The sequence below is a fragment of the Eubalaena glacialis genome, chromosome 1 (assembly GCF_028564815.1).
Source record: "Eubalaena glacialis isolate mEubGla1 chromosome 1, mEubGla1.1.hap2.+ XY, whole genome shotgun sequence".
NCBI classification, from domain to species: domain Eukaryota; kingdom Metazoa; phylum Chordata; class Mammalia; order Artiodactyla; family Balaenidae; genus Eubalaena; species Eubalaena glacialis.
In genome coordinates this window covers 233,396,824-233,422,292 of record NC_083716.1, presented here as the reverse complement: position 1 = coordinate 233,422,292, position 25,469 = coordinate 233,396,824, and the positions used below count along the sequence as shown (strand labels likewise).

Genomic DNA, 25,469 nt, shown 5'->3' with positions numbered 1-25,469 from the left:
AACCACTGTGCCACCAGGGAAGTCTTGCACTCTACTTTTTATAAGAGCAAGCAGAAGCAAAAGAGGGGAGAACTAGGTAATAAAAACTCTTCTCTGGGCCTAACTCAAGAGAATAAGCTCTAGGGTATCTCCTATTATTATAAGTATAAATAAAGTTCAATTTCAACGAAACTCTGTAGTTAACGAGAAAATATAAAATTGTGTTCCTTAATTACCTGAGGTAGGGAAGTGTATCATACTTTGAAAATATTTTTATAAAATTAATTTTGGCCACTTAAGAGAATATTCTTGGGGCTTCCCTGGTGGTGCAGTGGTTGCGAATCCGCCTGCCAATGCAGGGGACACGGGTTGGATCCCTGGTCCGGGAAGATCCCACATGCCGCGGAGCAAGTAAGCCCGTGCGCCACAACTACTAAGCCTGAACTCTAGAGACCGTGAGCCACAACTACTGAGCCTGTGTGCCACAAACACTGAAGCCCGCGCGCCTAGAGCCCGTGCTTCGCAACAAGAGAAGCCACCACAATGAGAAGCCTGCGTGCATTAACGAAGACCCAACTCAGCCAAAAATAAATAAATAAAATAAATAAATTTATTTTTAAAAAAGAGAATATTCTTTCGTTTTTCAAACCTCTCCCCTCTTCTCCCTCAACCTCAAATAAAATTACGGGCAATCCAACAAAGGTAACATTCTGTATTCCTATATAATTAATCTAATTTATTTCTCAGTTATCTGAGAGCATAAAAAATGATAAAATGCTATCTGGTCAAGAAATATTAGGAGTCTAACTGTAATACTTGTCTGTGGAATAAAAATCTACTTATATTTTTAAAGACATGCAATTCTTCAGGGCATTAAAAATGAATGGAAATACTAGGACTTAATCACCATAAAATCCTAGTGGGGGTTAAGGGGGGAAAAAAAAAAACTTGGGTTCAGAGTTTTACAACAATGACCAAACAATGTTAAGGCAATTCAAACTGCTGGAGAAAACAGACATTGAACTTGCCTCTAATATACGTGGATTAACACCAACATAGGCTGTAGATTCAACCTAATGAGACTGGTCTCACTATAATCTATAAGAAATAGAATAAAACAGTACTGAAAATTTAGTCGTCAGGGGCTAACAGAGAACTGCAAATGAAGTCAGTCTTAAAAAATGTCACAAATCAAAGATCCTTTAGAAGGGCAAGGATAAACAGGACAGTAATAATCTGGTCACCCAAAATGGTTCTCCCAGGTATCAATCACTTTCAATAGTGTCCTCTTCCAGTGTGAAGGTCAACAAAAAAATAGACATATGGAATACTAAAACGCAGAGTCATGAGAACAAATGAGCTGCTATGACATCAAAGACATTATAATTTGGAACTGTGATTTCAAAAACTCACCAAAGGAACAAGAGAGAGAAATGCAATTCGTTAAAACACTATCTCCTCACTAGCATCACTATGTCTCCTCTTGGCCAAGGAGCTCCACTCACACCCTGAAGTTGCAATTCCTAACTTCTCATGATTTTCAGGCAAGCCAAGACAAATTCTTTTTCATATATGCAACTCACCAACAAAAGCATTTAAAGCCAAAATATTAAATTCCTCAGATGAATTAAAATGAAAGAGGACATTTATGAAAGCTCAGTAATAAGAATATGGAGATAAGCTGAAAGAAAATCAGAAAAAATTTTTTTCCAAGAAAAAGTCTACTAGTATAAAATTAATTGAAGAACTAGTCTGAAAGGTCAAAGCTGAGGAATAAAAAACTCAGCACAGAAAGTTCTACACGTGTAAAATGCTATAAAAGATATACAAACAAGTTAGTTGAACAGTCCCTGAGGAATATAAAACTAGGCTGGACAACACAGAAATCATTAAGAGGAATTCTTTACCATTAAAAACAATGTGAGTTAATACACTTCTTCCAGGTTATATTCCTTAATGACCTGTGTCTAAATTTCAAAGGAAATTCATTTCCCTACATTTTCAAATATTCTGAAGTAATTCAAAGATCCTCTTCTTAGAAAGCAATTTCTTTTGAAAAATCCTTTTATCATCAATCTCATTTAAAAACTTTTACTTTTGAGAAAGCTATTTCATGACAATTTCCTGAAATACATTATATGAGCATCCTGAATTTTACAAATTGGGGGAGGGGAAGGGTGTCATGTTGGAGGAAAGAGGTGTGGAAAAAGACTCCAGGACAACTGAATAACCCCACTCATCTCAGAACCAGTGAGCTGGGTACACACTTCCTACTAGGTTCCCTTGTGATCATGCCTCTCTGGCTAGGCTTAGCCTCCATACTCTTCCCAGCCACACCTGATCTGCTCCCACTTCAGTTTCTGCCTCAGGGTCTTTGCCCTCGCTTCCCTAGCCTGGAGCATTCCTCCTCCAGAGAGCCACAGGAATAGATCCTTTACCTGTGTCAGGTCTTCCCTCAAATATTAGCTTCTCCCGTGGCCTTCCCAGGGCACTCCACCTAAAATTAACCCCTCCCCCAGCTCCCTATTATCCTGTTACCCTGTCTCATTTTTTTCCCACATCACTTATCACTACACTATATATCTTACCTAAGTATGTATTTATCTGTCTAGGAATGAGCTCCATGGAAACAGGAATTTTTGGTCTGTTTTGCTCCCAGCACCCACCAGTGTAGTAGGATCTCGATATTCTTCAAACAAATAAATGCACAAATGAAAGAATAAATGAATGGAAGCATACAGTCCCTTCTCCCTCCTCAGTCTCAAAATCTGAAAATGCTTTGTCCAGTATAGAAAAGGTTCAAAGCCCTTTCTTTTCTAGTGAATCACCACCATCATCAGTGTATTCCCCAGTATTAAATGTCAAAAAGACTGTGTGACATTTCTCCAGATACATACCACTTTTACTTTTTTTTTCTAGTGTCTTCTACTGATGTAACATTTGATGTAACAGGAAAGTAAGTACATATTCCAATTTGAGCACTCTGAAAGCTGCTACACTAACTAGTTAAAACACATAAAACACATAAAAAAACAAATGAGACAACGCTTTGTGTTCTAACCAAAATAGACAAAGTCTGAAAGGCCAGAGCTGCAAATATTAGAAAGATGAAAGTTAATGTTCAGAAAGGATGACAATTTTTTTTTTTAATCTAGAAAATCACTAGATTCTAAAAAGGAAATACTATGTAAGGAAAGAATATCTTCCATGCATACAAACTGGGAATCAAAACTGCCTATAATCCAAGGTATTTAACATTGACTAAGTATAATCCAAGGTATACAACACTGGATAAGAATCTGTTCACAGGTTCTGGCCCCTTCCTCAATTTCTTGCAAGTTATACTGAAATACTTACCTTTCTTACAGAGAAATTAGGTGTGCTTAAGTGCTCTTTCAAGGAAAGAAAAAATTTTTAAAAAAACAAAAGCAAACAAAAAACAGTGCTAGATAAATGCAAAGCAACGTTACTGCTTCCCAAACACAGTCACACAACCTGCTTTCTTGACACCCCCTTCTCTGGTCGCTTGGTTTACGTTTCAGTCACAAAACTGAAATATTCTGAGTGCTTCGTGGGGAACTACTGTCACTTAAGTCTAATGCCCATTTCAACCTGATGTGAACGTTCGGGTCCCAAAGCTGCCATGGGTTCTACCTTCCCAACCTCCGTCCCAGGTTCCGATCATGGATCCACCTGGCTTCAGGCCTGGTCCAGACCCAGTCCTCTCGCCACGGAAGGAATCTCCCCAGTGCAGATGCTCGGTGAGGAAGGCAAGGGCGCATCTCCCAGAGACCAGGTGTGGGGAGGAGCGCGGGCAGGGGCAGCTGTCTGGCCGCAGCAGCTGTTACCCCGGGCACCCCGAGGCTGGGCGGGTGGCTGGCCCCGAGGACCAGGTAGCGGAAGGCGAGCCCTCTGGCCCTAAGCAAGCCGGCCTGACACTGTCCATCCCACCACCCTCTTCCCTTCCTCGGCTCCCCCTGCGATGCCAACGGGCCCCGGAAGAAGGGGCTCTCCAGCTCGGCGGCCGAGACGCGCCCGGGCCCGGCTTGCCCCCGGCCGGGGAGTCACTCCGACCCCGCACCTGACCTGTCCCTTCGCCTGACGCCCGAGCCGGCCGCGGCGACTGCCGGGCGGCCTGGGGGTGTCCATGCGGCTGGGCCGGGTCAGGCCGGAGCGGCGGGGACGCGAGCGCGGGCGGCAGGCCCGGGAGACCCAGGCGGGACGGCGGAGCCGGGGCGCGGAGCGTAGCCGGGCAGGGGAGCGAGATCGAGTCACTGGTTACCTGCGGTCCGGGACAGGGAGTCTCTTAGAACCCAAGTCAGTCCTCAGCCTCAACAACACAAGATGGCCGACACGTCCCCACGCACGTCACGTGAGAGCGTGCTCGTTCCGCCACGCCCCCTGCTCTGCCCTCGCCCCGCCTTCCCTCCCTCCCAGCTCCTCCAGCCTCCCACGACATCCTTTCTTTCCGCAGCCTCCCTCCCCTCTTTCCCGGGCACGCCCCTGCCCGAGCCCCGGATGTCAGGCTGGAGGAGGGCGGGGCCGCGGCAGGGCGCAGGCGCCTGCTGGCCGGCGCTCCCTGCCTGCCCTTGAGTTGAGTAGAGTTTGTGTCCAGAGCTGGAGCTGGGCCAAGCGCCGTGTGACTCACCGTCCCCTGCGCCCAATCCAGATCCCATTGGCAGTTCAAAAAGCTCTGCATCATTTAGGAGCGGATTTTCCACACCAGAACTTTTCCACAGGTTTTCATCCAGCATTTTCCTGCCCGTTTGCCATCCTAGAGAGAATTGGGAAGTGACAAAAGCTGAGGTTCAAAGCAGTTTGTCTACTTGTTAACGGTTCCGGAAGAACTGAGAATTCATTCTAGATTCTTGGAATGTGACAGCAGGGAAGGACTTTAGAGCTCCAGCTCCGTCCTAGTGCATCTGGGACTATAATTCTTTGACCTAAAAATTTCCCAATTGGGGGTTGCCAAATGAAATACAGGCCACCAGCGATATCAGGGACATACTTACACTAAAAAATTATTCATCGTTTTCCTGAAATTCAAATTTAACTGGGCGCCCTGTATTTTTTTAACATATAAATTTATTTATTTATTTAACTTTATTTTTGGCTGCGTTTGGTCTTCGTTGCTGCGCGCGGGCTTTCTCTGGTTGTGCCGAGCGGGGGCTACTCTTCGTTGCGGTGCGCGGGCTTCTCACTGAGGTGGCTTTTCTTGTTGTGGAGCACAGGCTCTAGGCGCTTGGGCTTCAGTAGTTGTAGCACGTGGGCTCAGTAGTTGTGGCTCGCCGGCTCTAGAGCGCAGGCTCAGTAGTTGTGGCGCACGGGCTTAGCTGCTCCGCAGCATGTGAGATCTGCCCGGACCAGGGCTCGAACCTGTGTCCCCTACGTTGGCAGACGGATTCTTAACCACTGCGCCACCAGGGAAGTCCGGGAGCCCTGTATTTTTATTTGGTACATCTGGCAACTCTACTCTCAGGTCATCCCGTTCCTTCCTTGTGCCTCCAACCTCTCCCTTATTTATGGGATCCTTCCCATTAGCTTTTAAAAATACTCAAATGGGGCTTCCCCGGTGGCGCAGTGGTTGAGAATCTGCCTGCCAATGCAGGGGACACGGGTTCAAGCCCTGGTCTGGGAAGATCCCACATGCCGCAGAGCAGCTGGGCCCGTGAACCACAATTACTGAGCCTGCGCGTCTGGAGCCTGTGCTCCGCAACAAGAGAGGCCACGATAGTGAGAGGCCTGCGCACCGCGATGAAGAGTGGCCCCCACTTGCCACAACTAGAGAAAGCCCTCGCACAGAAACAAAGACCCAACACAGCCATAAATAAATAAATAAATAAATTAAAAAAAAAAAAAATACTCAAATGTCTTTCATCTTAAAAGTTAATGCTAAAAACTCCAATTCCCCCTCTAACAACCTCCCTACCTCTCTGTTCCCTTTCAAAGCCAAACAGCACAAAAGAGGTGTGTATAAGCACTTTCCTGATTCCCACACCGGGCAAGCAATCATCGACCATTCTAATGTGGCTTCTATACTGACCCATCCACCAATTGCTTGCTCTAAGGACACCTCAACCTACAGGTAGATAACTGGAATGTTTCAGTCCTCATCTTGATTTAGTGCTTTCCCGTCTTCATTGTGATTGACCACTCCCTACTTTCTGAAATACGTTCTCCCTTGACCTTTATGCTGTCTCTTGCTGCTCAAAGTGATCCATGGACCAGCAGTATCAGCCTCACTTGGAAGCTTGTTATAAACACAGAATCTTGAACAGATCCTTCACAGTCCCATTCTGCTGAACTCTAGAATCACCCACATTGCTCCCCTCCCCTTCCTCTGTCCCCTTAATTCAATGCTCCGGATACGCCCATGTATGAAGGTCCTCAAATAATGCTAGTTCGTTTTAGCCTTTGCACATGCTGTTCCCTCTTGTCATGATGCCATTCCCAACACTTACGCCATTTCTCACCAACCTGCATGACTCCTGCTCATCTTTAAAAGCCTAAATCATGTGTTATTGATGTGGCTTATCATGCCACATCTCTGATGCTATGCCACCTGTGCTGGTAATTTTATATATGTATAAAATATACATATACAAAATTATATATATGGTATAATTTACCTATAGTAAATTTAGTATTTTTAGTATGCAGTTTTGCAACTTTTGACACATTTATACAGGTGTGTATAACTACTACTAAAATCAAGGTACAGGATAGTCCTATTGCCCACAGAAGTTCCCCCAATGATCCTTTGTAGTCAGCCCTAACACCCACTTCCAGCCCCTGAAAACATTGTTCTGTTTTCTGTCCTTATAATTTTGCCTTATGATGTCATATAGATAAAACCATAGAGCATATAGCCTTTGGAGACTGGCTGCTTTCACTTAGCATCATACATTTGAGATTCAGCCACACTGTTGCATGTTTCAGTACTTTCTTCTTTTTTATTGCTGAGTAGTATTTCCTTGTTATGTATGCACTATATTTGTTCATCCATCCCCCAGCTGAAGGACATTTGGATTGTTTCCATTTGGGGAGATTATGAATAAAGCTGCTATATTCACATGCTGGTATTTGTGTGAACAAAGGTTTTTATTTCACTTGGGTAAATACCTAGGAAGAAATTGATGGTTATGTGGCAAATGTTTGTTTAACTTTGTCAGAAACTGCCAAACCGTTTTCCAGAGGGCCTTCACCATAATTTTAGCCCTAAAGTATAAGCTTTCAGAGAGCAGGAAACAAATTTAAGGCATGATGATGATGGTGATGATAAAAGCTAACGGAATCCCATGCTTTTAACCATTACACATACTGGCATTATTCAACTTTGCATCCTCAGCAGCTGGCATTGTCCAGGTACACAGTAGATACTCAAAAAATACCTATAAAATCAAATAAATTCTTGATTACCTACTCCTCAGGAAGGGCACTTTTCTTCTTTTATTCACTCTGACTCTCCTATGTTTCATCAAATAGTAGTAAAATTACAGCAGTAGACTCTGCCTGCCCTAGTCAGGGATAGTAACAAAGTTTCAGCTTTATTGTAACATTGATAGAAGCAGAGAAGTTGAAAATAATAGATCATTAGGGGGAGGGAGGAGTAAGAGTTTAGCTCAAAATAAATTTAATTTGTAAGGAACACCGGTTGATCGACTGTGACAGATATATTTTTCTAAAGAAAATACAACAACATCCGTTCAACAACATCTGTTCAACATACTCCTATAGAACCTTGCCACTACCCTCTCTAGAGGTAGTCCAATTCCCCTCCCCTCAAGCCCTTATAACCAATAGACCCTGGTGGAAGTGAAATGAGATGACTTCCAATGCTGGATCATAAAGGCTATAGAGCTTGTTTGCTCACAGCCTCTTTTGAAGCAAGAGCTGACATATGGTAAGTCCAAATGCCCTGAGGGTGCCATTCTGCAAGGAAACCCAAACAACAAGGAGAGGCCCAAGTAACCGGCCCCATCAATAGCCCCAACTAAAGTCCCAGCATCAACAATCAGACACTTGAGTGAAAATTGCCACCAGATGATGCCAGCCCCAGCTGTCGAGTCACACCCAGCCATCCAAGCCCAAGACATCATGAAGCAGAGACAAGCACAGACATGCATGCATAGAGAGAGAACTCCATGTGAAGATGAAGGTAGGAAACCAGGTGATATTTCTACACCCCAAGGAACAGCAAAGATTGCCAGCAAACCACCAGAGTCTGGGAGAGAGGCATAGAACAGGTTCTTCCTCACAGCCCTCTGAAGGAACCAACCTGGCCAACACCTTGATCTTGGGCTTCTATCATCCAGAACTGTGAGGCAATGAATGTCTGTTAAGCCACCCAATTGGCGGTACTTTGTTACAGCAGCCCTAGCAAACTAATACAATCATCCAAAAATTTAAAGAGGCAGTTTGAAATGAAGGAGATTAGAGGGGGTCAGAGCTAAAAATCTGAGAGTCACCCATAGAGAGGAGATCTTTGAAATCCTGGGGAATCACTGCAATTGCAGTGATTACCAGCAACTGCAGAGAGGAAAAGTATGGAGTTAAGGCAGGCTCTTGGGAAGAAAAGGTGTAGCTGGTGGACAGAGAGAAGTTACAGGTAGGACCAGGTTAGAAGCAGGAACCAGCTTCAGAACAGAGGGAGGAAGAGATTGATCGGCAATGCCAAGTCTGAAGACTTATCAAGGAGTCTGGGGCTGGGGACCAGAGGTGTCTATGGAGCAGGGAGAACAGAAGATTAGGAAAGAGTAGGTGATGAAGAAGGGAGGACGCAGAAATTTGAAAGTGGATTAAAAAGGAGGATGGATTCATCAGTGGAGAGGGCAGTGCCGCTCAGATTGGTACCCTAAATAATAGTGTTGGGTACACAGCTGAAAAGCAAAGAGAAAACACAAGGAAGAGAGTGTGGGAAGAAAGCGAGCCAGAGAGCACAGCAAACATCAAGGAAAAGCTGCTCAAATGATAACTATGGAAACAGATCCATTTTTATGTTTGAAAACATTTTTTATTATAAAAGTACTCACATATTTTAAATAATTTTTTAAAATTTCCAACCTCCAGATGTATACCAAGAAAATTAAATCATAAAAACTATCTTGGAATACAGGTAAATGCCCCACGATGTGTCCCAAAATGTTACTCGTTTTCTCCTGAGTCTTGCATATTTAGGATTTCATACTTTCACTGTCCTAAAGAGTTTCCACATGCATGTTCAACTGCTCTTCTCACTTTCTTTCTGGTCAGAGAGTCCCCTCTCTTTTTTAGTAACTGTTATTAACAGTTGCAATAGTAAAGCAGTGCATGTTTACAGTTTGAAATTTTTTTAGAGTTCAAAAACATATGAAGGAAAAAATTTAAATCCCCCCCAGACCTACCCAGGACCCTTAGGTTCTCTCCCCTTTCAAGTAAACCACTGGTGACAGTTTCTTGTATGGCTTTCTCCAAAATGTTGTATAAATAACAAGCATGATGTACTTCTTAGTTCTCAGCACCACCAAGAGCTGAGGATACAAGCAGTTTGACCCAAAATCTACTTGGCCACTGACCTCATGCAGCTTAGTTGACATGGGCAGAGACGTGCCTTTATATCTCTCATGTAAAACAAAACAAAACACCTGAGCAGTACTGTGCATGCTGCTCTGCTCCTGGCCTTTTTCCAAGAATACGTCATGGGGTCCTCCACATCCTTTTCATTGGCTGCCTAGCACTGATTATTTACATGGATGTATCATAATGCACTTAACTGATCCCCTGCTGATAGACATCCTGATTGTTTCCATTATTTTTGCTAAAACAAACAATGCAATAACAAGTATCCCTTTAAATATACCCTTGTTCGTTCATGTTTCTATTTTCCTATAGGATAAATTCCCAGAGGTAAAAATCCCTGGGTCAAAGCTCATGAGTGTCTCTGCAGCAGACATCTGCCATTCTTTCACAACTGTTCTGCATCTGAAGTACGTTCCCATGTTTGGGGGAAATAGCATCTTGGTGGGAGACAGAGCTCACCTCCCCTTACAGAAGACAAATGGTCCAGATCCTAACCCTTCCCATCTCCAACAGGTGGGCGTGTAACTGGGCTCAGCCTCAGACTCTGAATCTGGAGTAAGCACCTGAAGAAGCAGGACACCCCAAAGTTCTTCTCAGCCAGGGCAGGGGCACCAGGCCTGGCTTGTTCCCATGGCATGCTTTCGGCTGTAGTGCCCAGCCACCTGGCCTCCTGCTTGTTTTCTTAGCCTGGTCCCCCAACCCCGCTAGTGATTCTGCGAGCTCCTCCTTGTCTTTTCAATCAATTCTCCTTCTGGTTAAATCAGTCCGCTTAGATTCTGTTACTTGTAATTAAGAACCCTGACTGATTCTGTAGTAGCCAGCCTCCACGATGGCTCCCAATAATTCTGACCAGTCGGGCTGACCTGTGTAGCCAGTAGGATATTATGGAAATAACAGAATGTGCTTTATTTATTTATTTAATTTGGCTGCACAGGCTCTTCATCATGGCGTGCAGACTTCTCTAGCTGCAGTATGTAGGATCTTAGTTCTCCGACCAGGGATCGAACCCAGGCCCCCTGCACTGGGAGTGCAGAGTCTTAACCAATGGACCACCAGGGAAGTCCCCATAGACCATGATTTCTGAAACTTGGTCTTAAAAGACATTGCAGCTTACCCCTTTCTTGTATCACTTACTTTGAGGGAAACCAACTGCTATGCTGTGAGGACACTCTAGCAGTCCAGTGGAGAGGTCCACGTGGCAAGTAACCGAGGCTTCTGGCCAACAGCCAACACCAACTTGTGACCCACATGAGTGGTGGATGAGATCTTCCAGCCCCAGTCAAGCTTTTAGATGGCAGCAGCCCCAGCTGGCGTTTTGACTTCTCATGAGAGACCCTGAGCTAGAACCCAGCGAAACCACTTCTGAATTCCTGACCCTCAGAAACTGTGTGAGATAATAAATGTTAATTATTGTTTTAAGCCACTAAGTTATGGGATGATTTGTTAAAGCAGAAATAAATGACTAATACAAATACAATTTAAAATTTTAACAGTCTACCAAATTGCCCTTCCAAAGGACAACAGCATTGTACACTCCCACCAATACCATGTGGTAGAGTGCCAGAAGCGATTGGTTTTGGTAAGGAGAGGAAGGGAGCAGGGAAACTGACCCCCGATAAGGTCCCATCTTCAGTGCCTCCCTAAGCTGTAGAATTGTAAGTTGGCCCCCTAGAACCAGTTGGCCTCCCCCGCAACCAGTCAGGCTGGTGGGTAGGGATGTGGCCAGAATCTGGCCTGGTGTACAAGCAGGGTCAGTGAGGAGAAATCTGAGCAGGGACAAGGCCACAGGTGTCAGGTCACATGATCAGGCCAGGAGGGCTCAGCAAGTGTCAGCTGCAGGGGCGTGGCAGGTGAACAGGCAGATTGGCAGAAATCTCTCCAGGCTGGTTGGGAAAGGAGACTCAAAAAAACAGAGGAGCTGGGTGAGTGGGCATCTGGGCTTGGGGCCAAGGCAGCAGCCAGGACTGAGCGTTTCTGGGCCACCCTGGCCTGGAGTCCCTCGCATGTGACTTTAAAGACCCAGGGCTCCGAAAGAGACAGAATTGTAGCAGTGCAAGGTAGAAGACAGAGAGGGGACCCGTATGTCCTGAGCACTAAATATATGCCAGGGATGGAATCTGCCAGGTAGACAATCACCATTCCCATTTTACAGAAGAGGAAATGGAGGCTCAGTGAGGCTACATTACTAGCCTAGTATCTGATTGCAACTCCTATTACATCACGCAGTCTCCAGGGCAGAGGCAGAACTGATTTGTGTGTTGGTGTTCCCTATTTCTCAGTCAAAGGGGGGCCTTTGGGGAGTAGCCTCATCACCTTTCCAGTGAGACAGATGTCCGCGCAATCTCCGCTGTCCTCACTTTCAGAGCTGTCCTCTCAGGCTAGGCTCCCACGTCAGGTGCTTAGAAGGTTCCTGAGTCAGTGGCAGTGGTCTTCCCTTGCCCATCTCTGTCTGCTCCAGCAAACCTGGTACGTCCTTGTGAAACAAACATGCATGTGCGGTGGGAGTTTGTCACATGCGAGGCAGCATACTAGGCCTACAGCAGTGGGTAAGGCAGTTTCTGCCCTTCAAAGAGTCCGTAGTCCAAAGAAGGAGGAAGAGAAGAAAAGAGAAGGATACTGCATAATGTCATAAGGATTACAATAGAGAAAAACTTAGGGTGAAATGGGAACCCTGAGAAGGGGCACCTAGGCTGCAAGCATTAAGAAAGCTTCCTGAAGATAATCTCTTAGCTGAGTCACAAACAATGAGAAATAGTTTGCCAGGGGAAGGGAGGGAGCGCCAGGCACAGGGAACAGCATGTGCAAAAGTCTGGAGGAGTGGCACTTTCTAGGAACTGCTAGGTATTGCATATTCTGGGAGTGTACCATTTGGAAAGGAGGGGGAAGGGCAAGAGATGAAGCAGGAGGTGGTGAGCAGGGCCCAGATCCTGAAGGTGGGGAGCCAAAAACTGAAGGAGAGATGTTAGCAACGGTTCACAGTTAATATTAAGATTATTCTAACGGCACTTTGGACAGTCAGGGCAAAATGAGGGCAGGGAAACCAGTTCGGAGGCCACTGTAGAGACCCAGGAAAGAACCAATGAAGGCCATGGCCATGGAGATGGAGGATGGGAACTGTAGGTAAGAAGCATGAAGGGAACACTATCTATAGGACTTCATGACCAAGAGGGGGCAAAGAAGTGCTGCCTCTGGCCTTTGTAGTTCCATAACCCAATATTTGTCCATTTTTTTCCCTTAAGTTCTTTTGTGTTACATTTTCTATCATTTGCAATCAAGAGGTTTTAGCTCTTACATGGCTTTAGTTGTCCACAGAGGGAAATGGACATTTGAAGTAATTATACTGTTCTCTCCATTCCTTCCTTCCTTCTTTTTTCTTTTCTTTTCTTTTTTAAATGAATAGATTTTATTTTTTGGAGCAGTTTTAAGTTACAGAAAAACTTAGCAGAAAGTTCAGAGTTTCATATACCCCTCTCCTCCCTCCCCCTCCAGTTTCACCTATTATTAATATCTTGCATTAGTGTGGTACATTTGTTACAACCGGTGTGCTCATATTGGCACATTATTATTAACTAAAGTCCATAGTAACATTAGGGTCCACTCTTTGTGTTATACATTCTATATGGATTTTGACAAATGTATAATGACCATTATAGCATCATACGGAATGTTTCACTGCTCTAAAAATCCCCTATTCATCCCTCCCTCCCCGCCCTAACCCCTGATAACCCTAATCTTTTCACTCCCTTCATAGTTTTGCCTTTTCCAGAATTTCATATAGTTGGAATCATATACAATGCAACCTTTCCAGATTGGCTTCTTTCATTTAGCAATATGCACTTAAGTTTCCTCCATGTCATTTTGTGACTTGATAGCTCATTTCTTTTCAACAGTGAATAATATTTCTTTTTATCGCTGAATTAATATTCCATTGTATGGATCGACCACAGTTTGTTTATCCATTCACCTGTTGAAGAATACCTTGGTTGCTTCTAAGTTTTGAACTATGAATAAAGCTGCTATCAACATTCGTGTGCAGGTTTTTGTGTGGACAAAGTATCTCAGCTCATTTGGATAAATACCAAGAAGCACGATTGCTGGATTATATGGCAAGAGTCTCTCCATGCCTTTTTCATATCCACTTTCTCTGGTGGGGAGGTTGGGGTGACCCTACATGGAAAAAGGATGCCTGAGAATTGTAGGTCTTGGGTTTGTGCAGAAACAGAAATTATTCTCCCTGGGGAGCGCTAAGGGTGTTCTTTTAGGCCAGGGGTCTTTACCTAGGTCCCCTAAATACCCTGGAATTATACATGGGAGGGAAGGGTCATTGGCCCTCATCAGAGTTTCAAAGGGTCCAGGAAGCAAGAGAAATTAAGCTGCAGATTTTACCTGTAGCTGAAAGAATCCTCAGTGATGGGAAGGGGAAGAGTAGCTGACAGGCAACCTCAGTACTCAGAATGCCCCAGAGTGAAAGCCAAACCTCTAATCACCATTTCTAATTCTACTTCGGGGACTTGGTGTGAAACAGGAGCCTAGGCTGGATGTGGCTCCCACGGAAAACACCCTTCTCTCCCCTCCAATTCACAGAAGACTAGAAGCACATTGATGTGATGGCAAAGTCCATTTGCACTGTTTATTGAAAAAGAACAGCCGTAAGGTAAAAATGCAGATGTTTTCTTTGTTGTAGAGACAGCAGGTAAAAAAGAGAAGAAATAAATATGATGTTAGAAATTCTTTTATAAAATACAAAAAAACCCTGATATTTGTGAGCAATCCCAAGAACTCATAACATATAAAAAATTATGCTGAAGAACAGCTTCACCCCAGCACCTTAGAGCAGAGGTTGGAAACCAGCTAGATGGTGAGGATGGTCATGACTTTTGGGATTTTGAAAGGCTCTGGGTTTGTCACTTGGGAATGTCAGGGGTCTACTGTAATATAATTTGCATAAAGTCAGAGCTAACAGGAATTCTTCTACTCATTAATATTACTTATAATCATTCTTTCATTCTTACAGTTAAGTAGCACAGTATTTAGGGGTAGGAAAAAAAAAGGCTGAAGTGGGAAGAGGAATGAAAAGGATAGATACAGGGGGAATGCTAAGAGGACAGGAGAAAGGTGATGGGAAGGAACAGAATCTCCTATCCTTTCACTATTTTGTGTCATCTCAGCAGCATGCCGGGCCCCCTATTGGAGAGGGGATAGGGAGTGGTCCAGCCTGGCCTGCCTTAAACCTCACCATCATCAGAGGACAGAAGATGCAAAAGCACCTGGCAGGATCAGGCTAAGAATGAGAACAGGGAAGTTGGATGAGAAACAAAGGAGAGAGGGGCATGACGGGAAAAGGCACAGAAAAGGATTACCCAAGACAATGGGCAACATTACCGTCATAGGCCTCCAGGGACTATCTCCTCTGAGGACCACCAAAGAAAGTAGTATCTGTACAAATTAACACAGCAGACCACTCTTTGATGTGGAGTGGGAAAGAGACAAGGAAGAAGCAAAGGTTGCCAAGTAGAGGCACATTCCGGCCACAGAGAAGGGCAGAGGAAGGCGAGCAGGAGAGGGACTTGAGGGGGGCAGTTGGAACTTCTGGGAGGGGCTCCCAAATGGGGATGAGAGCCGCCCCCCGCCACCCCGATGAGGTTAAGGAGTTTGCGCTGGGTGCTGGTTGTGAAGGCTTGTTGGGGCAAAGGGTCAGCAGGGGCGAGGATGCCCGGCCAGCTCTCCCCGGGGCATCTGTGAGGCACAGCTGTGGCCAGAGGTCAAGGTCAGCCCAACTATGTACTGAAAGCGGCCTTGAGTTCCCGGAAGGCTGCCTGGCGGAGCCTCCTCTTCTCTTCCGCCTGCTTCCGCTCATCTTGCTCCGCTTTTAGCTCCGCTTCAAACTTACTGGCACAGTTCAAGGCTTGGACCTGCAGAGAACAGCGAGGACAGACCAACAGAGTGAGAGAGGAAAGAGAAACCTGGAGAGGGAGCAGCCCATCAGACAGAATTCGCTTGTCTCCAGCCATGTGACCTGGGATCCTGGTCCTGTTGGGGGCCTGACACCCGCCCAATACTCCCTCCCTTGGTCTTCCAGTGTTTGCTTTCTAACAGCGAGGACACCGTCACTTTATTTGCTGCTGTGTTACACATGCCCCTTACTATCTGCTGGGGTTGGCTTTTCCACCTCAGCTTCTTTTTCAGGATACCCTTAACATCCACGCCTATTGCCCACTTCTACTTTCCACCTTTAATTTCACAATAATATTCTTTAGTTCTAGGGGAAAACAAAAACCAAATGAGCTTCCTGCAGGCATTTCGAATAGGATTGCATCAATCTGCCTGTGGCAAAGGGATATCTTTATAATGTACAGTTTTCCCTGAATGACTCAGTTATCATTCAGTAATGGTTGTTTTGGGGGTTTTTTAATGTTACCAACTAAAATTTTCAGCTTTCTCTGAATCAATCCTTCTAAATTTACTTCCAAATACTGAATGTTTTTTGTTGGCATTGTGAATGGATATGAATCCATCTTCAATAATACAGTATGAGATAAATCCATCTTATCCTCTATTCTAGGACTGATTCTTTTTTTTTTTTTCCTCTCTGTGTGTCTCATCAATTTGGTAGAATTTGCAAACACGTTGGGCATGTACATTATTTTAAATAAAGACTGCTAAACTGCTCTCCAAACAGCTGCTCCAGTTTGCACCCCACCATCACGGAATGCAAGCGCTCATTTCCCAACCTTACCAACGCTTATCATTAACCTTTTTCCTGTTTGCCAATCTGATAGGCAAAAAATTGGCACCTTCTTTTATTTCCTCTTTGGTGAATTACCCATTTGTATGCTTTGCCCATTTTTCTATTCAGTTGGGGTTTTTTTTCCCTTTAATTTGCAATTCTTTACCTAATTTAGGTTTTGTCCCCCATTATATATTTTTCTTCAGTTACTTTCCTCTAGTCTTTTGTTTGTCTTTTAACTTCAAGGTATCTCGGGTCACACAAATATTTAAATTTTGATGTCATCAAAAATTTCAACAGAGACTGCTCTTTCTTGACTCTGGCAAGAAGTTCAGGTTGGAGTTTACTATCTACCCAGCCTCCCCAAGCATCCATAGAACCCTACAACCAGGGTTCACACTCCCATCCCCTAGTGTGTTGGCCTCGCCCTAGTTTACTTTCTAACCCGAAAAGGATGCCTGACCAATCTTTGCAACACATCTGTCACAGTACCTCCGACTCCCAGGACCTGCACTTCTTTTTTTTAGGACCTGAACTTCTGCCTGACACACTTCACCTCTCCCCTCCCAGTCTGCCAAGTGCTGCCCTTGGACCAAGGACTTTGTTCCTGCTTGCAGGCTGAGAACGTGTTTTTCTTAGAAGTCTCACAAGGACGGTGTCTGGACCCACTGGGAGGTGAGGATTTCCAGTTTGGGCTGGGCCTTCAGTAAAGCTCAGCCCTCCTCCTCCCATCTCTTTCCCCACAGCGGTCATCCAAACAGCCGCAGGCTTTAAGGATCCTGCCACTCTCAGCAGCCCACCTCCTCCCTCATTTAGAAAACACAGAGAAATGCAGTCCGTCCACTCTGGACTCCTCTCCCACCCATTTTATCCCTCCCCCTTTCCCTGTGCTTCTGGAAGTGAGACCCTGGGCGCTTCATTGAACATCTCTAGGCTCAGAGGTGTACCGGCTGGTACCTGCTTGCAAGCCAGTTGTTTGATTTTCAGAAATTTTATGAGCTGGTTATTAAATATAGCCATTGTTAGGGACTTCCCCGGTGGTCCAGTGGTTAAGACTTTGCCTTCCAATGCAGGGGGTGCGGATTCGATCCCTGGTTGGGGAGCTAAGATCCCACATGCCTCACAGCCAAAAAGCCAAAACATAACAAACAGAAGCAATATTGTAACAAATTGAGTAAAGACTTTAAAAATCGTCCACATCAAAAAAATCTTAAGGGACTTCCCTGGTGGCACAGTGGCTAAGAATCCGCCTGCCAATGCATGGGGGGCACGGGTTCGAGCCCTGGTCCGGGAAGATCCCACATGCTGCGAAGCAACTGAGCCCGTGCACCACAATTACTGAGCCTGCGCTCTGGAGCCCGTGAGCCACAACTACTGAGCCCACGTGCCACAACTACTGAAGCCTGCGCGCCTAGAGCCCGTGCTCCGCAACAAGAAAAGCCACAGCAGTGAGAAGCCTGCGCACCGCAACCAAGAGTATCCCCGGCTCACCGCAACGAGAGAAAGCCTGCGTGCAGCAATGAAAGACCCAACGCAGCCAAAAAAAAAAAAAAGTTTATAACAAAAAAATCTTAAAAAAATATAGCCGTTGTTAAAAATTAGATTTATACACTTTCACAATTTAATAAATTATATTACAAACAAAAGTAATACATACTTAAAAGTCATCACTTCCTGATTATTTTACTACATTTTACTATTATTTGTGCTCTTGAGGTTACCTACATGTTATATCTCTAAGGTGTAAATTCTATATGATGACATGCTACCATGAATCTTCCCAACTCCGCGTTCAACAGCATCCTGTTGGTAGCTTGAAAGCAACCCCAGTGGGGGTATTTACATCTTGGAACAACTATGCTACAAACAAGGGTTTGATTATTGTTTCATTGACTGTCTAGACAATCTTTTCTTTTTTATTTCTTTTTTTTTAATCTGAAAGTTGAATCTCAATCTTAGTGTTTTTTTGGGTTTTTTAAAAATTAATTAATTAATTTATTTATTTATTTATTTTGGCTGTGTTGGGTCTTCGTTTCTGTGCGAGGGCTTTCTCTAGTTGCAGCAAGTGGGGGCCACTCTTCATCGCGGTGCACGGGCCTCTCACTCTCGCGGCCTCTCTTGTTGCGGAGCACAGGCTCCAGACGCGCAGGCTCAGTAGTTGTGGCTCACGGGCCCAGCTGCTCCGCGGCATGTGGGATCTTCCCAGACCAGGGCTCGAACCCGTGTCCCCTGCACTAGCAGGCAGATTCTCAAACACTGCGCCACCAGGGAAGCCCTAAACAGTCTTTTCTTAAGAAAGTGATGGAAAAATGTTAAAAATGCAGATTAAACTTAAACATGTGTAGTGTTTGTAGCCTTTACATTGTGAATAGCTCCAAGATGGAGAGAATGTTCTTCCAATATTTGAAAACTATTATCAAATTCAGCGAAGATGTTGCTCACATCATTGATGAATGAATGAAGTTCTGATATATGTCCTTTCACTTTTTTCTTAGAAATTAATTTTAAACAAAATACCAACCAACATTCATGTTGGAATTACATTTTTTTTTTTTTTGGCCGCACCACACAGCATGTGGGATCTTAGTTCCCCAACCAGGGATCGAGCCTGTTGTCCCTGCATTGGAAGCACAGAGTCTTAACCACTGGACCGCCAGGGAAGTCCCCGGAACTACATTCTTTTGTCAGTTGCAATCATAGGCTGCCTACAGATGCAAGAGTCCAGCAAAGGGGGATTCCTGCTCTGTCCAGTGGTTAGGACTCCTCCGCACTTCCACTGCAGGGGGCACAGGTTAGATACCTTATCAGGGAACTAAGATCCCCCATGCCACGCAGTGCAGCCAAAAAAAAAAAAAAAAAGAGTCCAGCAAAAATCAAGGAGCCATTCTTTAAGAATCAATAGGTGGGCTTCCCTGGTGGCGCCGTGGTTAAGAATCCGCCTGCCAATGCAGGGGACACGGGTTCAAGCCCTGGTCCGGGAAGATCCCACATGCCGTGGAGCAACTAAGCCCGTGCGCCACAACTACTGAGCCTGTGCTCTAGAGCCCCCGAGCCACAGCTACTGAGCCCGTGTGCCACAACTACTGAAGCCCGCACGCCTAGAGCCCGTGCTCCGCAACAAGAGAAGCCACCGCAGTGAGAAGCCCGCGCACCACAACGAAGAAGAGCCCCCGCTCGCCGCAACTAAAGAAAGCAGTGCACAGCAACGAAGAACCAAAGCAGCCAAAAATAAATAAAATAAATAAATTTATTTAAAAAAAAGGAATCAATAGGCTATATGGAATCTACAATTAAAATAGTATATATTTTATTATTTGCAAATTGTGTGCTACATATCTTTTATATCTGCAAAATTTATTTATAATAAACTTAGGCATATATATATATATATATATATATATATATATATATATATATATATATATATATATACAGTTTGTCCAGACACCCATTTGCTTAACATTTATCAACAAACCACTGTCTAAGCTTCAATTTCCTCATCTGCAAAGTGGGTCAGTAACACCTACCTCCAGAGTGACTCTGTGTGAGCACTAGATAACACACGAATCTGACGCGCTCAGCAGAGGGTCTGGCCAATCATCAGCACTCACATGTTTGTCAGTCACCCCACCTGCCCATTCCTGGCCAGGCCAGAGGAGGGTTGGGGGCCTTTGTAATTACTTTACTTGGGCTCCTTTTTCTCCACATTAAAAGTCTACCTTGGGCCTTCCCTGGTGGTGCAGTGGTTGAGAATCTGCCTGCCAATGCAGGGGACACGGGTTCGAGCCCTGGTCTGGGAAGATCCCACATGCCGCGGAGCAACTAGGCCCATGTGCCACAACTACTGAGCCTGCGTGTCTGGAGCCTGTGCTCCGCAACAAGAGAGGCCGCGAGAGTGAGAGGCCCATGCACCGCGATGAAGAGTGGCCCCCACTCGCCGCAACTAGAGAAAGCCCTCGCACAGAAATGAAGACCCAACACAGCCAAAAAAAAAAAAAAAAAAAAAAAGTCTACCCCATCTCTTGATTCTGTGATCTCCAAGTCCTTGTCCCATCAATCACCCCTTCCTTTTTTTATCTTCATGTTTTCTTCTCCCTGGATCACTTCCCTGTGACATAAAAACACACCAACATCTATCTTCCCTAGGCTTTAAAAAAAAAACCCCAAAACTCAGAAGTTCTTTCCTGATCCTAAGCTACCATCTGCACTTTGTCCAGGCCCCCTCTGCCAACCTTCTAGACAGAAAAGCAGCCATCAGGGCTCTTTCTCCCCCAGTTCCCACCCACCTCTTACCCTATTACAATCTGCCCTCCACAGTGAACCTCATCTCTCAAAAATCTCCACTGACCCATTTGCTGGACCCAAGACCTCTGCTCTGGCCTCATCTGATTCAATCTCTTCTTGAAATTGCTCCTGGCGTCCAAAATAGCATTTTCTCCAGGGTTTCCTTGTATCTCTGCTTACTTCCTTTCCCACAGTCCAGTCACCATTATGTTCTGCCCTTGGTCAATTCCCTCTAGTTCTCGGGTTTCAGCTTGTATCTTGTGAAGATAGATAGCTCCTGTGGTCTGTGTGTCCACGAAACATCCATTTCCTCCTTCTTTCTTTCTATGAGATGCTCCCCTGGCACATGGCCCAAGGGTCTAGGGGAGACTGACCTCACCTCTGGGCTCGAGGAGCGAATCCAATCAGGGTAGATACTCCAGCCCTTGCCAGTGGTTGGTTCAGGAGTGGACAAGTGTGGAAGAGATTATTCCATGACCTTCAGTATCCAGTATGCTCATCTTCCTTAGTAGCAGAATTACCACTGGGCACATGGATCCCCAGGACAAAAAAAGGCATTTTGTAGCCTCCCATTTAGCTGGGTGTGGCCAAGTTCTGTCCAACAGAACCTGAGCAGAAACTATTAGCAAACAAAAGGCACAAGGTCTTTCTTTTTTACTGTGTTTGCAGACAATCAATAAATATATGCCAGGTAGTGAGAAATACTAGAAAGAAAAATACGCAATCTAAAGAGGCTTGGGTAGGAGGGGCGCTAAAAAAACACCAACAGTGTACCCTTCGGATGAAGGGGCAGATCTTCCCTTGCCTGAAGTCACCTCGGACTTAACAGTAAAACCCAGCTTATCACTTTTCCTCCATAAACCATTCACATTCACGGGCATGGGTCCTGTCTTGATTTTTTAAAACACCAACCCCTGGCCACACAACTCCAATAACCTCATGGCATTATACTTTCCACCTCCAATCAAGTGGTCATAAATACTGAGAGTTCTAGGGAGTTGGGGATTCATCCTTACCTCCTCCCCAGCCCCTCTGTCACGCTCTTCATCGGACCTGCAATTCTTCTCCAGCCGTCTACGGAGGCCTCCCTGAGTCCAGCCTCCCCCGGGGCAAGTCTGTCCCCACAGTGCCCACCGCTGATCACATCAAGGCCCTGCTCTCCAAGCCTGGCTATGCACTGGATCCACCTGCAGAGCCCAGGTAGAGTTGGGTGAGGTCTGGGAAGCTGGTTGGCAGATAATTCTGGTGATCAGCAGTCTGGGGAAGGCCTGACCCTCAGGGGAGCCCAGAGCCCCCTGTCCAACTGCGTCCAGTATGGACAGAGGCCAGCCTCCAAACACTTGCCCCCCGCCATGCCTTGGAGCCTTTGCTCTTGCTGTTTCCACAGCAGGAACGCCTTCCCTTCCCTGATTACAAGGTAAATCCCCATTCATCTCTGAACATCTGTAGCAAATGTCAGCTCCTTTATGGCCTTCTCCCAAACTTGGGCAATAATTCCTTCCATTCGTCATTTATGCAAACATTTCCTGAGGGCCATTATTTGTCAAGCACTGTAATTACAAACATAACACACCTGCCTTTGAATCTGTGGGTGAGGAGGCAGACGTATAAACACAAAAAATTTTATTGTTATTCTTTTCATCTTTTCTCCTTGTTGTAAAAATAATGCACACACATTATAAAACCTTACAAAATTATAGAAAATAAGTTCCTCTGACATCACTATTACTAATATTTTAGTATATAATTATCCAGGTTGTACCTAACTATTTAATGAAATTGGGTTTCAAACATACTGTTTTGCCTAATTCATTCAGGACATCTGTCCACACATAAATGCAGCTGCATCTCATTCTTTGAGAGCTGCAGGGTGTACAAATGTGTGGGTGCACCACAGTGGACTCAATTCCCTGGTAGTGGAAGTTTTGGTTGTTTCCAATTTTCCTCTGTTATAACAATACTGTACGAAAATCCTTGTCTATACATCTATGTGCATTTTCATGAGTATCTCTGAAGGATAAAATCCTCGAGGCAGATTTCCAGAGGTGAAGGATATGAAATGTTAACAGCTGGCCCCAAACTGCTCTCCAAAAAGTTGGGTCAATTTATACTCTTACCAAGAGCGTCCAAGAATGCCTTGAACAGATAAATTATAATACTGCTTCCATTCATAATAGAGGCACCCAGAAGAGCATGGACAGTCTCAGCCCCGAGAATCAGGAAAAGCAGCCAAGAAGAGGCAGCTCTTTAAGGTGGGTTTGATAGAATGAGTAGAGTTCTCGTGGAAGAGGCATTTGGGTGGGACATTCCAGGCAGAGGAAACAGCAGGTATTGAGGCCCAGTTGTGAAAAGACGTGGCAGTACTTGAAGAACTGTGCATAGGGGTGAAGAAGGCTGGAGCTGGGATCAGAGCCAGATTATAAAAGGTTGGGAATGCCCAGATAAGACATTCCTGGAGACTCCATACAGACTTGAGCACTCGGCATATCGAGCTACAGCAGTGTGCTGAAAACAGGGTCCTGTTAACTTTGGGTTTCAATCCCAGGCCCCTGCCCAAGGCATCTCGGGAGATCTGCAAGTGGTGACTCAGTCAATGAATAGAGAGGACTCATCCCACCATCCCTCCTCTCTACTCATCATTATCAGTGCGAGTTTCTCCAGAGCTTGATTTGGTGCCTGGCATTTCTGGAACTGAGGAGTTGAACCAATGTTAAGTCATGAAGGAAGGGCCGAACCACTTTCAGGATTGGATATACGATGCTGGTGTTGAAGGTGCAGTGAGGGGTCCTCCTGTCCCTGAAACTGCCAGGTGACAGCAGTAGGGGATTCGGGCATAAGGAGGCCACCACGATTCACAGCTTACATACTGGCAGAAAGATGATGGACTCTTGTCTCCAAGGCAACGTCACAGAGAAGTGAAGAGAGAGTGCTGCTTAGGGGCCTGAGCAGGCTGGGCTGTATCACCAAGGACACTTTGTCTCTGGGCAAACTCCTGGAATAAGCCAAAACTCCACAAGAGGCTGGCTGTCTCCTGCCTGGAGTGGAAGGGAATCTCAACAGCTCATGTCACATACAGAGTGCTCTCGGTGAGCCAGGAGCTTGCTAAACACTTCATACACATGAGTGAATTTAATCCTCATGGCAATCCCATTATCAACCTCATTATACAGATGAGGAAACTAAGGCACAGACAGGTGACAGGTAAGTGGAGGAGGCAGAATCTGAACCCAGGTAGCCTTATCCACTGCTGTGGAGGGGGATTCGGAGGGCTCTCCTGATCGCTCTTTCTGCCGGTGTGCCCTGCGTAGAGGAAAATGACAGCACCCAGCAGGGGTAAAATCACCATAAACGTTCAATGACTGTATGAACTCGTGAATGAATGGAAGCACCCAGAAGGGCTCCAAGACCAGGCACTGGAGATTCCTTCCCAGCTCCCAGCCATTGTCAATGATGCAAATACTTTTTCTGATTCAGGGCAAGCCACCAAGGCACCCTCCTTGGGCCCCATTATTCACTTGTTTACACACAGGTGTCTACGATGCAAACATGCAGGTAGCTGTTCAAGTAACTCGACTGTGGTTTGGGGTAAGGAGGAATTCTTTAGGAAAGTCTGGATTCAGAGGCAATCTGGCAGCATTGCACCAGCAAACCTATTTGAATCTGAAACCAGGATCAAATGCATTTGCCCTCTGGCAGTTTTCCTGTTTTGTTTTTAATTTTCAGATGGCACACAAACGCACTCTCATTTCCCTACAATCTCACACGATTAAGCCCTTGCTGTTTCGCTTGTCCTGAGGGAGTTGATGAGCTGGTCGCTGGCTGGGAGCTCCTGCTGGGCAGGGTGCGCAGAGGGAGGGATTGCCCCGCACAGGAAGGAGGCACCTACCTTGGCTTCAAAGAAGTCCTTGGCACCTTTGACGCCCTCCAGGGCAACATCGATCTCAGAAAGCTTCGCCAGCGCCATCAGCCCACTGTCCTCCTGTAGTTCCCCCGCTGCGGCCTTGTGGAATATGAGCAGGAACTACAGGGGAAGGTTGATTAGGGTCAAAGTCAGCATCACCGAGAGATTCGCAACAGTCCCCTCTGGCCTGAGCTAGGGTCATTATATAGCCAAGCCTATTAAAAGGGGTGTATATGTGTCCATGTGACAAATTATTTTGTCAAAGCTGAAAACATGGGGAATTCCCTGATGGTCCAGAGGTTAAGACTCTGCCCTTCCACTGCGGGGGGCGTGGGTTCGATCCCTGTTCGGGGAACTAAGATCCCACGTGACCGGTGCCAAAAAAAAAAAGAAAGAAAGAAAGGCAGAAACCAAACCTGCCTATTTTTCCACAAGGATGTAGGGGAATGGGCACCCTTATATCGAGTTGATGGGAGTGTAACTTGAATCAAAATTTTTGGAGGGCACTTTGGAAATATTTACAAAAGATAAAATGTTTTCACCCTACCAATCATTAATTCCACTGCTGGGAATCTAACCTTTAGAACCATTTACACAATAGTTTAAGAAGCATTGTCTGTAAAAGCAAAAAATTGGCAACATCCTAGTTAACAGCCATGAAAGAAAAAATCCAGTAGACCTGTATGTACTATTTTTTAAAACTAAATAGTTCAATATTTCTGACATTTTTGAACCATTCTTATTTTCCATTTGTGTCCCATTTTTGGCATTAGACTATTTACCTTTTTTGGTGTTTTCTAAGAGATCTTTATAGAACCTTGTTCCAAATACTTTACGTTTCAAATACATTAGCTCTGTCACTTCCCTTTCAATTTTGTTTACAGCAAAATTTTTTCAAAAATTATCAATCTTTCCTTTTCTCTCACCAATGTTATGCTTAGAAAACCCTTCCTTGCCACCAAGGTTACAGAAACAATTGCCTGTGTTTTTGTCTACTGCCTTTATGACTTTTTTAAAAGC

At 45.1% G+C, this 25,469-nt stretch overlaps 2 protein-coding genes across 7 annotated transcripts in view; both read right to left on the bottom strand.

Moving 5' to 3' along the window:
* GIGYF2 (GRB10 interacting GYF protein 2) overlaps positions 1-4,640 on the bottom strand; it is a 126,689-nt gene extending 122,049 nt beyond the window's left edge. For 2 of the 5 annotated variants that reach the window (XR_009700791.1, XM_061188580.1), the window contains exon 1: positions 4,262-4,329. The gene's annotated coding sequence lies outside the window, so the exon portion shown is untranslated. Of the gene's footprint in view, positions 1-4,065; positions 4,087-4,261; positions 4,331-4,627 lie in introns of those variants that run through there. The other 3 variants (XM_061188610.1, XM_061188588.1, XM_061188602.1) reach the window with 3 other exon arrangements.
* A 9,517-nt stretch (positions 4,641-14,157) lies between these two features.
* Positions 14,158-25,469, bottom strand: part of EFHD1 (EF-hand domain family member D1) — a 39,605-nt gene continuing 28,293 nt past the window's right edge. Inside the window, exons 3-4 of one of the 2 annotated variants that reach the window (XM_061205946.1) lie at positions 24,435-24,569; positions 14,158-15,449 (exon numbers count right to left, since the gene is read on the bottom strand). In XM_061205946.1, the coding sequence (XP_061061929.1) occupies positions 15,315-15,449; positions 24,435-24,569 (270 nt within the window). In that variant the 3' untranslated portion in view covers positions 14,158-15,314. The remainder of the gene's footprint in view (positions 15,450-24,434; positions 24,570-25,469) is intronic. The other variant, XM_061205940.1, reaches the window with a different exon arrangement.